Source organism: Brassica napus, chromosome A7 (genome assembly GCF_020379485.1).
Source record: "Brassica napus cultivar Da-Ae chromosome A7, Da-Ae, whole genome shotgun sequence".
Classification (NCBI taxonomy): Eukaryota; Viridiplantae; Streptophyta; class Magnoliopsida; order Brassicales; family Brassicaceae; genus Brassica; species Brassica napus.
In genome coordinates this window covers 25,707,350-25,720,063 of record NC_063440.1, presented here as the reverse complement: position 1 = coordinate 25,720,063, position 12,714 = coordinate 25,707,350, and the positions used below count along the sequence as shown (strand labels likewise).

Here is a 12,714-nt window from a genome sequence, read left to right as displayed (position 1 = left end):
TCTGGACCAAAGTGAATCCAACATATAAAAAGTGATTTATAAATAAAGTCAAACATTGATACTTTGATTGGAAGTGATAAGTACAAAAGCACTCTCCAAAAGGCTGGTGGGAATCTACTGAGTGAACAACCCATACACCTAATTTACCCTCACTTACCTCAAAATTTAGACCATACCAAACACTACTATTAATACAGTACTTTTGCATGTGAGAAAATAAAAGAAAGATACATCGGTTACTTGTAGACTTCAAACACAAACTACTTAAAAGGTGGATTTGATTAACTAACACGTTAATCAAGTTTCACTAAAACAAAGTTAGCAAAAAAAGTTTCTATCAACACTTCCCTTCTTCCCCGCGTTGTGTGTCACGTTCCCCACCTCTCCATTATCTCTTCCTCTTTTTCATTTTTTTTGTGTTTCTTATATCAGAAAAAGACAAGACAATGCCTGTTTCTTCAGAGCCTTCATCTTCTTCAACAACAATCGGTCAGCACATCAGACTCCGACCAAGAAATCTCCCACCATCTGCCGCCGCCGACGAGCCTTTAGTTCCAAAACCTAGCCGTATCTCTAAATCCGCCATGTCTTCCTTCTTCCTCTTACCATCTAACGAAACGACTAGGAAGACAACGTCGTCGTTTCGCCGGCTTGGCTGCACTTCCTCCGCGTCTCAGCAGGTTTCCGTCCCGGCGGTGATCCGCTCCTCCGCGGATTGGGGTGCGACTAAGACCAAGAGTAAGAACAAGAACAAGGGTACTGGTCGCTATAGTGGCGGTTCGGTTAAGATCTTGACCGAGGCAGGAGATGGAGGAAACGCTTGTGGAGCGGTTCCTGACGTTTGGTGCGGACCCGGTGGTGGGTTTTCGACGGATGCTGTGGTTGACCCCGTGGATGCGGATCCTCCGAGAAGGAATATTCCGGCGAGACGCAAAATCGATGGTGGTGACAAGAACATTAGTAGTACTAGTCACAAGTCTAATCAGACGAAGGTTACACATTTACATTATTAATTAATTAATTCGTTTGTTTATTATTATTCGTTGCGTGCCTGTTTTAATTTGATTTTTAATATACGGTGGTGATTTAAAAAGAATATTTTTGCTGGGTTATTTATGGAATTTTAGTGATTTTTTGGTTTATAATAATTTAAATAGTCAGAATATATATGATTTGTATATATCTAGTAGAATTATAGTTTTTTTTTGGTAAAATAGTAGAATTATAGTTTTTATTGTTTGTTTTGATTTAGGTTTATCGTCGTGCCGTATCTCTATATAACACACTAGGTTTTGCACTTTGATACATCTTCTTCCTCTTTATTTATTCATCACTCTAATTGGTCTACTTTGGTAAGAACATATTCCGTGGAGAAAATTAAGGTCACTGTTTCTTGTTCGGAGCTTAGCTTCAGAATATTTTGTTTAAACTGATTCAAAACTTAATTGATATAACACATATAAACCTTGAGGGTTTTGTCTTAAGTGATCATATTAGGTTTGATTTAACTAAACTGTTACATTCGTTGCAGGGTTCTTCTGTTCCTCCTAGGCGATCTCATAATCAAGAATCAAATCCTTACTTTGACTCTGATTTGACTTCGCGTGGTGAACAGACGCAGACCCTTTTCTCTGATAGATATCATCGTCATCTACGACAACCTTACCCTAATGGGCTCTCCGAGGTACGAGTGTTGTTGAACAAGTCACATGTCTTAGTGATCACTGAGCTTGTGTAGTATTTTTTTGTAACGGGATGTTAATATGTTATACGTGCAGATGATGTTGCTACATAATGGTCTTGTAATGGGAGGGGTACTTAGTTCTTACGATCACTTCCGTGACTTGAGGCTCAACGTCGATGGCATGTCATACGAGGTATCTTCCTGTCTTATAAATGATGTCTCTATGGTTGTTTGAGTGTTGTGTTTTGTAAAAATAATACAGCAACTTTTGGAGCTTGGAGATAGAATTGGGTATGTGAACACTGGACTCAATGAAAAACAGATCAAAACCTGTCTCCGGAAAGTCAAACCATTCAATAAAGATACACCATTAGATGATAGAAAGTGCAGCATTTGTCAAGTAAGTTTCAGATGTGGTTTCATTGCTTACATATTTTCAGTTGTTTTGTAAACAAATTTAACCAGCCATGTTCCTTAAAGAATGGTCATGTGTTTGTTTGCCGACAGGAAGATTATGAGGCAAAGGACGAGGTGGGGAAGTTACGATGTGGGCACAGATACCATATCAGCTGTGTGAAACAATGGCTGCTGAGGAAGAATTGTTGTCCTGTCTGTAAAACGATGCCATGTGTTTCAAAGTCTTAGATAGTTATATCTCCTCATGCTTTGATGATTCTTTATTTCGAGATTGAACCCAATCACTATTTTACTTTTAGATTATTTATTTTCTCTTGATTTTATTTCATAATTTGCTATTTTATTTCTGAAAACAAAACTGGTTGTTGAAAACATTGTAAGAAACATCAATGTTGGTGTTTATTAGGTCGTCAGCTACAATAAAATGTTAGGTAGATCTAACTTAATTATCACATGACAATAATGAAACTGTTACTTGCAAGTGACGTCTCAAGTTACCTACACAATTAATGAGGTCAATTCAATGATGTTAACGTACTAACAAAACCTTCATCAATGAAAGATGTTTATAAAACTTTAATAGTTTTTTTTACAATACTGCTTTTGAGATCCCAGTATAAACCTGCTAAATGTGTGAAGATATGTATACATAAATGTATGGAATGTTATATGTACCTTCTTTTACAGAAAAACAATAATCAAAATCCATTTGAAAATTCGTTGATCTTAACTCTGATCATGGCGTTGAAGAAATTGAATAATCAATGGATATATTTCGCTCCGGGCCTGTAATGATTAAAGAAAGAGTGAATATAATCAAAACACTAAAAACCAATATAAATTGTTAAGAAGAGGAATTAATCATACATACCGTTCGACCAGAGATCATATCCTGGTGGCCATAATGTGGACCTCCAGGTGAACCGAACACTTTGTAAGTAGCTAGATGTTCTGGTATCAGCTTTACAGTCTCTGCTCATCAGATCAACACTAATTATTACTTATTAGATCAATTAAGAGATAAAAAAAATCTTATATTCACGGTTTAAATATGTTAACTACCATATACTGCATCAGGAGGGCAGACTATGTCCCAGTCCCCTGCAAGTGCCAAAATAGGGACATTGGTTGTGCTGATATGATCCTTGTAATAGAAACTACCGGTTCTGTCACGTAGCCCACCTTTGTCCACGGATGTTGCTAGCTGATACAGAAGCTTAGCTGGTACTGGGCCTGTTTTTTTCTCCACAAGAAATTTTATTGTTAAATTTGTTGAGAAATATGAGAAAATGTCAAGTCACTGAGCTTACATAAGCTGTTCAAAACAAGCTTCTCAATCACTTCAGGTTCCATCATTTGAGGAGCAGAGATATTAGTGGTTAACCAAGACAAAGCATATGGAGGACGACAAATTAGAGGGTGAGCCATCTCGAGCATTGTATCAATCGGTAAGGCAGACACGTTAAGTGCTTGAGCCGGTTCTTTCTATATAACAAAAAGACATTTTACATCACTTTTTCACTCATGTTTTTTTCCCTTTGGAGAATGTAAACAATGCAGTGATTGGTTTTCAGTACTTGCCATGGGTAATAGGTACTTGAGGAGTGTTCCTGAGGATGAGTACTCTAATGTTGATGCGATGGTGGTGACAGAAGCCAACCCCGAATCCATTCCTTTTAAGCCTGGTGAAGAAAAAAAAGTGGTGTATATGAGAAGGCTTAACACATCTTGAATTACATTTACAACACATAAGAGAATGAATATTAGTCTTTTATGATGTATATGAGAAGGCTTACCACATCTTGAGAGCATGGCGTATAACAACATACCACCCATTGAGTGACCAATGGCTAACAATTTCCCATCTTCTGGCTTGGTTTGAGTCCTCACATACTCCATCTGAGACCATGTGATCAGACATGGTGTGAGCAGGACCGTAACAAAGAGAAGTTTCAACTATATAGAAGAATAACAAAACAAGAGATGTCACCTCACCGCAGAAGGAATATCTTCTTCTAGATAGTTATCAAAGTCCCAATTGTAACGAGGGAAAACTTCAAGCCTCTGCTTGAAATCTCCCACTCTCTTGGATAGACGATCTTGCAGCCCCAGGAACTTGAAACCTGCATATTCTTTCTCAGTAACAACAGAGCAAGTCAAATAGACAGAGAGAGGGGCTAATGAATCAACCTTCATCAAGAACCTTTTCCATCCTCTCAGATACGTTTATAACATTCTCCAATAGGCCTGAAACTATCTGCTGCTCATCCTTTCTGGATTCTGTCTTATTCATCAGCAAAGCATGATTTATCAGAAAGTAAATTAATATATATATATATATATATATAGACATTTTTTTTTGCTAAAAAAACATATACAGACATGAGCATGTCATAAGAAACATTCTCATATACCTTTACCAGTACCTGTATCAACATTTAAAGAACTCAACCCAGCTCCACGGAGCTCAAGAATCCATGTATCAAACCCTGAACCAGACATGGACCTTGCAAAGGAACACTGCATACATAAAATATCCACAGAAAAACAGAACAAAACAACAAACTGTTTAGCTTCCAAAATATAAACTTGGGTCACAAGAATTCATTACACCACACAGTTTCATAACTACAAGTCAAACTAACACTATAATCAAAACCGGTTGTTTCAAGATATTCAAGATCACCTCAGGGGAAAGATCGTAGGTGAAAGCATTGGACGCAATCCCAGACAATAGAAGCAAAGGATGTTTCCTCTTCGGTGCCTGTAGTAAGTGTATAAAACATGATACTATACGTATACAAATACACATTTGTGCGTATATATTTAAGTACCTTTGGGGAAGGAAGATATCTCCAGAGAGCGGCGCGCCAATCAGAGTTGGGAACAGGAACATAGTGGAGCTCGTCGGCCGTGCAGGTTTCATTCGCCGAAACAGATCCGACCGCCGGAGATGAGCCGACACGGCCGAGCTGCAACGAGGAAAATGGAGTACGGGGTTGACTGAGTAGAGAAGAGGCGGCAACGGAGGAAGTGAGAGAACCTGAGCTTAGCTGGACCCGGAGAGCATCCATGACCAGAGAGTCCGATGATGTCGCCGGAGCAGACCAACGGTTGTTTGTTTATATAAGCGGTGAAAGATCTCACACTCAGTTGCTTTCTTGTTCTTGATTTTTATTTTTTTGTGGTTAGGATTTTTAATTTAAATCGGACTTTAACTCAAAATGCCCCTATGGCAAAAAAATCATTCTACTTATCCCTTACTTATTCTCACTACCCCTCCAATAATTTGCTTCCAATTATTACCCTTTCCTTTTCTTTTTCTTTTTTCTTTTTTTTTCTTGTAATTCTCTTTCCTCCTGCGATGGACCGCACTGCCACAGACCATGGAATTACCGTGGGTCCTCTTTACTCTTTTTTTTTTAACAATTAGATTGGCTGACCCTTTCCTCTTTTAATGGCGACAAGAAATTGTTTTTTTTTTTTTTCTATTTTACCTTTTTGTTTCTTTTCCCTTTCATTTTCTCATTTTTGTAACAATTTATTCTTTAGTTTTTATATTTGAATTTTAAAATTGATCTTATAATAAACTTAAAAATAAGCTAAAATATTTATAGAAATTCCATTCCATTGCCATTATTTAATTATTTATTTATGATCTTTTCATATTCTATATGATATTTTTTGTTTCTGTATATATTTCTGTGTCAAATAATTTCATTAAAATTATATAATTCATAAATCAATTTACATATTGTTTTATGCTAATATTGTAATAACTATTTTGTTTTTGTTCATTATATTTTTGAAAAATATAGTAATAAAAACAGATTTTAGTGGGCAAATTATAATATAATAAAATTATAATTTATGATTCTGACATTAAAAATAATATTTTGAAAACAAATATATATTATTCACATAATTATATTATAAAAATATATTTTTCTAAAATGAAGGTATTACCAATATATTTAACACAAGTTCAAATTTTGTAAAACAATATCTCATTGTATATATTCAGTTTTTTTTTACTTTTGATTGTATTTTAATAATAATTTTATAAACATTCAAATAATAAAACTAAGTACTGAAATAATATTTCAAAAATCAATTATCATAAACAAGTAAATATTTTTTGGTTTAAACCTTTATTTTTTTTATTTTTTTTGATATTTTATATTCATAATTGGATTAAAATTTTTGCGCAAATTAGAAAATAATAAATATTTATTTTCTATAAATTTAATGATCTCATATATTTTTTTGTTATTGAAATTATTTTCTTGATTTAATACTATCTTAGGTTTGACACACTAGTTCCCAATACTCTCATATAATCATGGTAGGTTTGCACACTAGTTCCCAATATTCTGATCAATTTGGTTACACACATGATTGGTATAGATGTATCATACGCAACAACATGAAGAGGAATAAGACAAGCTGCTAATTAAGTGTGAAAAAGTCCAGAATATAGTTTTTCTTTATTATGTTTTCGTTGTGTATTATCGGACCGTGGTTTGAATGTATGGGACCGTGGTTTGAATGTGGAAGTAGTTCATGTGTTTGAATGTGTAATTTTATTATGTTTTCATTGTGTGTAATCAGACTATTAGGATTACTGGATTTATTGTGTGTAATCAGACTACTAGGATTACTGGGTGTATTGTGTATAATCGTACTACTAGGATTACTGGGTTTATTGTGTGTAATTCGGGTAACTATAATTACTAGGTTTTATTATCTAGAATTTGAAACTCTAATATATTACAAGTAATACATATATTTAGCATATATAACCAATATATTATCTATTAGTAGATTATGTATATAGTAAATAAGACTATTAAAACTATTTAGATGATTATCTTTTAAAAATTTAGGAATATTTATCATTTTCTCAAAATATTTCCTTAACTTTCATAGTTGCTGTGTGAATCATAAGGCTATAGTAAACGTAATCTATAAAGATACTTATTTCTGGTAAACATTTTATGTAATACTCTTCCTTAATGATATTCATTGTATAAAAAAATTGGTTTTACTGTAAAACATTTTATGTTGACATGGTTTTACTAAAAAAACTTAAAATTGTCCAAAGTATTACTATGTGTAAGGTAGTATTACTATTACCTTGAAGATTACCAAGAATTACTAAGTGTTATTCATTTTTGTCTTTCTATCCAATATTAACTTATTTTTATTTATAGATAATCAAAATAGACATGTGCTAAATATATTTTTGTTGGATTCATATATTTTTTGTCAACTCTTGAACTTTTTTGTTTACTCACACTAAAATATAATATTAGTTTTTTTTGTTTACTCACAATTATATGCAACTTAAAATATTTTTTAATAATTTGCCAAAGTATTATTACTACCTTGAAGATTACCTATTACATAGATAAATTATTTATTATTATTATTAATATTATTTATTATTATTTTTTATTATTACTCCATCGGTTCTTAAAAGATAGATTTTTTGGTATTTTCACACATATTAAGAAAACATATAAAACTACCATAATAAATGTATCGTTTTCTGTAATTTCAATAACTTTTAATCAATAGTAATTCAATAAAGTCAATTAATTTTTTTTGAAGTTTACAATTTTTTCATTAAAAACACACAAAAATACATCTTTTTTAAAGAAACGTTTTTTCTAAAAAAGTTTATCATTAAGGAACGGATGGAGTATTATTTAAGTAGTTATTTTTTCTTCACATACAAGCAAAATAGTTTTATTTCATATTTTGGTAAAATCTGAATTTTCCAGTCATAGTTACGAGCAATTATATCATGCACTAACAACATTTCATCAAAGTCAAATTTTGGGTGTATCCACATGAAGATATTTTAATAAGAAACAGAGGAGTGGGATAAACCAAAAAAATTCATCACCAGACTAAAGCAACCATCAACTTGTTTGTGTACGCCACATGCCCCCTTGTTCCTGTGATCTCTACACCAATCTACTCATTTCTTGTGATCTTGCATAGCCGTAGCCACTATAAGGAGGACTCATTCTTGGCGTCTCCGGAGGTTGGAGCGGCTTCCATTCCCCAGAATCAACCGGAGATAGCATGCAATTACCCTTGGATGTCTCCTCGGCGACCGTCTGATCTTCAGATACAGCCGTCGGCTTCTCGGCACTTGGGCCGTCGTCTTCTAATTGAAACGTCAAGTGAAATTCTCCAAATCGATACAATCTGTACCAAAACCTCTTCAAAAGGCACACAAAGGATCTTTGAGAAGAATGGTCTTGGAGCTCTTAACGAGTAAAAAAATACTAGGTCTTCCACTGCTTTCACTTCCTTGGATAATCCCCTTCCACTGCAATCGCCTCCTTCGATTGGAGAGCTTGTGATATTCAGATTGATCGAAGAGCTTCCGTCGGAGAGCTTGCGATGGCTAGCCTCTGTGTCTATCATATCTGCCACGGAATCAACGTTTGCAAGCAAACTGAAGAGAATCGAAGAGAAATCGGTGTATGACGGAGCACATAACGCTCATCGGGGAACAAGATTGAGAGAATCAAACATAAATTGGCCAGTGATATGCCGAGAAAACGCTTGCCGTGAAGACCTCGGTCGCAAATAAAGACTAAGCTAGTTCCATGGACTTAGCAGATTTCATTCCCTTTAATTGCAGAAAAAAAATGGAGGAATCGGATGGGAAGACGACGAAGAGAGAAGGTGTAGGCCCCATGTTTATGATTTTTTTCCTTTTGTTTAAATTAAATTTATGAAAAAATATATTTTTAATTTGATATGGGTGGGTAGCCCGACTAAGAAATGGTTGGGTCAGTAATTATCAAAATCCATTAAGGGTTCTAAAGTCTTTAACCACCTTGGACCCACATTTTCTATTTAAAAATATATAATAATAAATCATATTTTAATAAGGGGAGAAAAAAGAATTTTTTAAGAGAGGGAGGGGTATATGGAGTTAACCTCCCAAATATTGAAAAAAAAAGGACCAAAACTAGTGTTTTAATTGTACACGAAAACGGTTGCGTGTAATAAGCATATAAGCAATTGTCTTGGTTTGGTGGTTGAGCTTCAAATAACCAAACATGGTGTTTTCTGAATCGATGAGTTTTTTGTCTGTAGAAAAAAAGAGCAAACAGCTGTTTACATGGCTGTGTGATTGTGTTTAGGAATACTCACAAAATAGAGGAACGTCCTAGTCGTATGCATTCTTCTATTTTGAGTAACATGTATCTTTTGATGTGTTCACTCATCTAACCATTAACAAACAACATGTATACGCATGATATTTGCCAATCATTTTTAGGTAAGTCTGCGCCGAGTCGATAGAAATTACTCATCATCCAGGTGATCTTTCTATCGATTAAATCTCCATAAAATGCACATTGCAAGAAGGATAATCATAAAGTTGCAATTCAAATCTCACATTCGATATGAGAACAAGAAAAAAATCTAATATATAAGTCCGGTCCAATTTCACTTAGTACGAGACATCTGGCTCTTTTTCTCTATTGCAAGGTTCACAAGTCCAAGTTAGTCCAATAGAAATCAACAATACTTCTTTAAGTGCTCATCAATATATAGATATTTTTTTACACAGCACATTTTACATACTTATTAGGCTTACTCGAGAAGATGGACTGAGGTTATTGATTGAGCAGCGGGAAACTGAATCAAAACTCTTACACGTGAATAACATGTTCGTAAGTCGTTTTTTTACTACTACATTTTGGACCGGTAGATCAATCTCATAACTGAGCAAAACTCCTTACTAAACAAAGTTTTGCAAGTCCACAACTGATAAATCACTCATGCCCAAAGACCAAGTGGTCTACACACAAATGTTTATTCATACAAGAATCTAACTTACTTATCTTCTGGTTTGACAATAGAAATAATATGTTTAGCAACATCTAATGCAGCGTCAGGTTTCCCAGCTCTTAACGCCCGCTCGCTCATCTCTCTCATCAGCTCTTCATTCCCTATCATTTGGAACCAACTCAATAAGACAATGACGAGGAAGAAGTAGAAAAAAAATGAAATTTGAAAATAGAGATTGTTCCGAGTTACCTAAAATCTCTTCTATTGCAGCTCGAAGTGTGATCGTATCTAGCTCTTCCTCTGTTATTACCTTTGAGCCAACAATGTCCGCCATCAAAGAAGCACTCCTTTCTTGATCCCCTTCATCAGTATGTGGTGATGGTATCTAACACAAAAAGAAAAACCAAAAGAAAAAAAATTCACACATAGCCAATCTCTCAGTGAACTACCAGCTTTACAAATTTTTTAACATACCAGAATAGAAGGCTTCCCTAACGCCATGATCTCTGAGCAAGTCATAGCACCAGCTCTCGAGATAACCAAATCTGCTGCCGCGTAAGCTACACTTATATTTCTCAAGAACCTAACACCAAAAAAAAAAACACATTCTTGAGTTCTAAGTTACTTAAGATCTAATAACATTTTAAGGTTACTTTTAGTAAAAAAAAAATTATTCTATAATTTTGTTAACTCACGGAGATAGAAAGAGACGAGGATGGCTTCTCACGAGACTATCCATTTCATCAAAAGCCTCGACACCAGTTTGCCAGACGAAGAACCAGTTCTCATGTTCAGACAACAACTGCAAGTAACAGTTAAGCAAAGCTATGTTGATAGCGTTCGCTCCCAAAGACCCGCTAAGCACAAGCACCACTTTAGCTTCCGACACGGCTCCCGCCCACTGTCCGAAGAAGCTCACACGCGCCGCTCCTTTCGACACGTACCGTCTTAAAGCTTGTCTTATCGGGTTCCCGTACACGACGCATTTCGCGGCGGCGCGTTTCGGGAGGTTGGAGACGGTGCAGTTGAAAGGAGTGAAGATCGTGTCGGCGAATAAAGAGAGGATCCAGTTGGTGGTTCCGGGGATGGAGTCTTGTTCCTGGATCACGAGCTTGAGGCGCATGATCGCGGCGGCGAAGCAGACGGGGAAGGAGGCGTGTCCTCCGGTGCCGACGACGATCTGGGGTTTGAACTCGCGGAGGAGTTTGTAGGACTCGAAGGTGGATTTGATGAGGAGGAGGGGGAAGCGGAGGAAGGAGGCGAAGCAGAGGAAGGGACGAGAGGACGAGTATCCGACGGTGGGGATCGCCGAGAAGTCGAATCCGGCGGAGGGGACGGTCGTGCTCTCCATGCTGTTTGGGAACCCGATGAAGAGGATTTGAGCTTGCGGGTCGGCGGATTTCAGCTCGTCGCCGATGGCTAGCGCCGAGGAGATGTGTCCGGCGGTGCCTCCGGCGGTTATCACAGCTCGTAAGGCGGAGGCTTCGTCGTTCTTTAAGGTGGAAGCGTGGTTGATCCGGCGGTCTACTGAGAGGCAGCAGACGGTGGAGGAGGAGAGAGTGAGTCGAGTAGGAACGAGTCTACTCGGAGGGTAAAATTGTAAAGTTGGAGGGAGGAAGGAAGGGATCGCCATAGAAGATCAAGACAAGACGAAGATGAAGATGAAGCTTCGAACTATAAACCATATGAATTAATATGAAATAGGTGAGAGAAGCAATGTGAATATTATCAGTAGCGAAGAGAGGGAGAAGATGATCGGAGACGGCGATCTTACGGATCAAAAGAAGAACAATAATGAGGGAGGGATGAGATCCTTAATCATCTCCTTGTCGGTATAATTAAAAGTTTGGAGACTTGTAGTAAGAAAGGTCAACTTCTTTGTACTACTTTCTTTGTTCTGTTTTATTTGCCACGAGGGACATATTGGTACTAATTTAATTATGTTCGTTAGTTACTCTAAGCCACGTAGTATTCATATGAAGCTTCTTCTTATATTTGGATTAGAATATTCAAACCAAGATCTGAGAAAATATCAGAAGACCAAACTAGGATTGGATAGTGATTAAAACTACTATTAATATTAGAAAAAACTACAAATTAGTACTTTCTACGTTTTCATTTTGATTGTTGTTTTAAATTTGTAAATACAAATTAAAAAATTATTTTATTTTGTATATTTTATAAATAAAAACATTATTAGCTATACAACTAACCACATTTTAACCAATAAAAATAGATAGAAAATATAAAGAATTATATGACATATAAAATTAATAAATTTTTGATTGAAATATTAAAACGACATTTATTTTAAAACAAAAATTATTTTTAACGACAATTAATATGAAAAAGAGGAAAAATTATAAAATTATTAGGAGTTCTAGTTTGGTTTTACAGTTTAGAGGTTTCAGAATCATAATATTATCTTCCTTTCTTAGTTTGGTATATATCATTATCACTTTTTTCGTCTAACATATATCATTATCATATGCTAATCCGACCAAAACTCAGGTTCTACTACTAATAATAGCCTTTGGGTCCATTTTATTTATGGTACGCTCCCAGCTTCTCCAATAGTACTCGGTAAGATAAATATTCTTTTTTATTTATAGATGATCAATGGGCAATTGTAAATAATAGCACATTTTGAAGTTTATGTCTCAAAAATGACACTGGAAGAAGAAAATCACAAAAATGACATTCATTAAAGGGTAAAATATCCCTAATACCCTTGGTTTAAAATTAAATAAACAAACAAAAATAAATAAAATAAAAATAAAAAAGATGAAAAA

General features: G+C 35.3%; 3 protein-coding genes across 6 annotated transcripts; 1 reads left to right on the top strand and 2 right to left on the bottom strand.

Annotated features, from left to right (window-relative positions):
- Nucleotides 1–181: 181 nt before the first annotated feature.
- Nucleotides 182–2,424, top strand: LOC106354302 (E3 ubiquitin-protein ligase MBR1). The gene is made up of 5 exons (XM_013794212.3): nucleotides 182–992; nucleotides 1,532–1,684; nucleotides 1,779–1,877; nucleotides 1,947–2,084; nucleotides 2,192–2,424. The coding sequence occupies exons 1-5, from the start codon at nucleotides 447–449 to the stop codon at nucleotides 2,327–2,329; spliced, it is 1,074 nt and encodes a 357-aa protein (XP_013649666.1). The 5' UTR covers nucleotides 182–446; the 3' UTR covers nucleotides 2,330–2,424.
- A 225-nt stretch (nucleotides 2,425–2,649) lies between these two features.
- On the bottom strand, nucleotides 2,650–5,306 carry LOC106354301. Of its 2 annotated transcripts, none has more exons than XM_013794210.3 (11): nucleotides 4,936–5,306; nucleotides 4,788–4,865; nucleotides 4,516–4,621; nucleotides 4,292–4,381; nucleotides 4,097–4,224; nucleotides 3,898–4,000; nucleotides 3,683–3,783; nucleotides 3,412–3,586; nucleotides 3,164–3,334; nucleotides 2,973–3,073; nucleotides 2,650–2,887 (listed from the first exon to the last, which is right to left on the bottom strand). In XM_013794210.3, the coding sequence occupies exons 1-11, from the start codon at nucleotides 5,173–5,175 to the stop codon at nucleotides 2,828–2,830; spliced, it is 1,353 nt and encodes a 450-aa protein (XP_013649664.2). In that variant the 5' UTR covers nucleotides 5,176–5,306; the 3' UTR covers nucleotides 2,650–2,827. The 2 variants fall into 2 exon arrangements, with proteins under 2 accessions (XP_013649664.2, XP_013649665.2); XM_013794211.3 differs by having other exon boundaries at nucleotides 4,528–4,621; nucleotides 4,936–5,304.
- A 4,464-nt stretch (nucleotides 5,307–9,770) lies between these two features.
- Nucleotides 9,771–11,864, bottom strand: LOC125576354 (UDP-N-acetylglucosamine--N-acetylmuramyl-(pentapeptide) pyrophosphoryl-undecaprenol N-acetylglucosamine transferase-like). 3 transcript variants are annotated; one of them, XM_048736215.1, is made up of 5 exons: nucleotides 11,697–11,864; nucleotides 10,618–11,596; nucleotides 10,397–10,505; nucleotides 10,172–10,307; nucleotides 9,771–10,083 (listed from the first exon to the last, which is right to left on the bottom strand). In XM_048736215.1, the coding sequence occupies exons 2-5, from the start codon at nucleotides 11,553–11,555 to the stop codon at nucleotides 9,968–9,970; spliced, it is 1,299 nt and encodes a 432-aa protein (XP_048592172.1). In that variant the 5' UTR covers nucleotides 11,556–11,596; nucleotides 11,697–11,864; the 3' UTR covers nucleotides 9,771–9,967. The 3 variants fall into 3 exon arrangements, with proteins under 3 accessions (XP_048592172.1, XP_048592171.1, XP_048592170.1); XM_048736214.1 differs by having other exon boundaries at nucleotides 10,618–11,661; nucleotides 11,712–11,729; XM_048736213.1 differs by having other exon boundaries at nucleotides 10,618–11,813.
- Between the last annotated feature and the right edge of the window lie 850 nt (nucleotides 11,865–12,714).

Excerpts from the sequence above, each read along its gene's own strand:
- LOC106354302 (XM_013794212.3), top strand. The coding sequence starts at position 447 with ATGCCTGTTTCTTCAGAGCCTTCATCTTCTTCAACAACAATCGGTCAG. Across the intron at positions 1,685-1,778 it reads ACCCTAATGGGCTCTCCGAG|ATGATGTTGCTACATAATGG; the intron begins GTACGAGTGTTG and ends TTATACGTGCAG. Across the intron at positions 1,878-1,946 it reads TCGATGGCATGTCATACGAG|CAACTTTTGGAGCTTGGAGA; the intron begins GTATCTTCCTGT and ends AAAATAATACAG.
- LOC106354301 (XM_013794210.3), bottom strand. The coding sequence starts at position 5,175 with ATGGATGCTCTCCGGGTCCAGCTAAGCTCAGGTTCTCTCACTTCCTCC. Across the intron at positions 4,225-4,291 it reads GGAAAAGGTTCTTGATGAAG|GTTTCAAGTTCCTGGGGCTG; the intron begins GTTGATTCATTA and ends AAGAATATGCAG. Across the intron at positions 3,587-3,682 it reads TCAAGTACCTATTACCCATG|AAAGAACCGGCTCAAGCACT; the intron begins GCAAGTACTGAA and ends TTTGTTATATAG.
- LOC125576354 (XM_048736215.1), bottom strand. The coding sequence starts at position 11,555 with ATGGCGATCCCTTCCTTCCTCCCTCCAACTTTACAATTTTACCCTCCG. Across the intron at positions 10,506-10,617 it reads CCTCGTCTCTTTCTATCTCC|GTTCTTGAGAAATATAAGTG; the intron begins GTGAGTTAACAA and ends TTTTGGTGTTAG. Across the intron at positions 10,084-10,171 it reads TGCAATAGAAGAGATTTTAG|GGAATGAAGAGCTGATGAGA; the intron begins GTAACTCGGAAC and ends TCCAAATGATAG.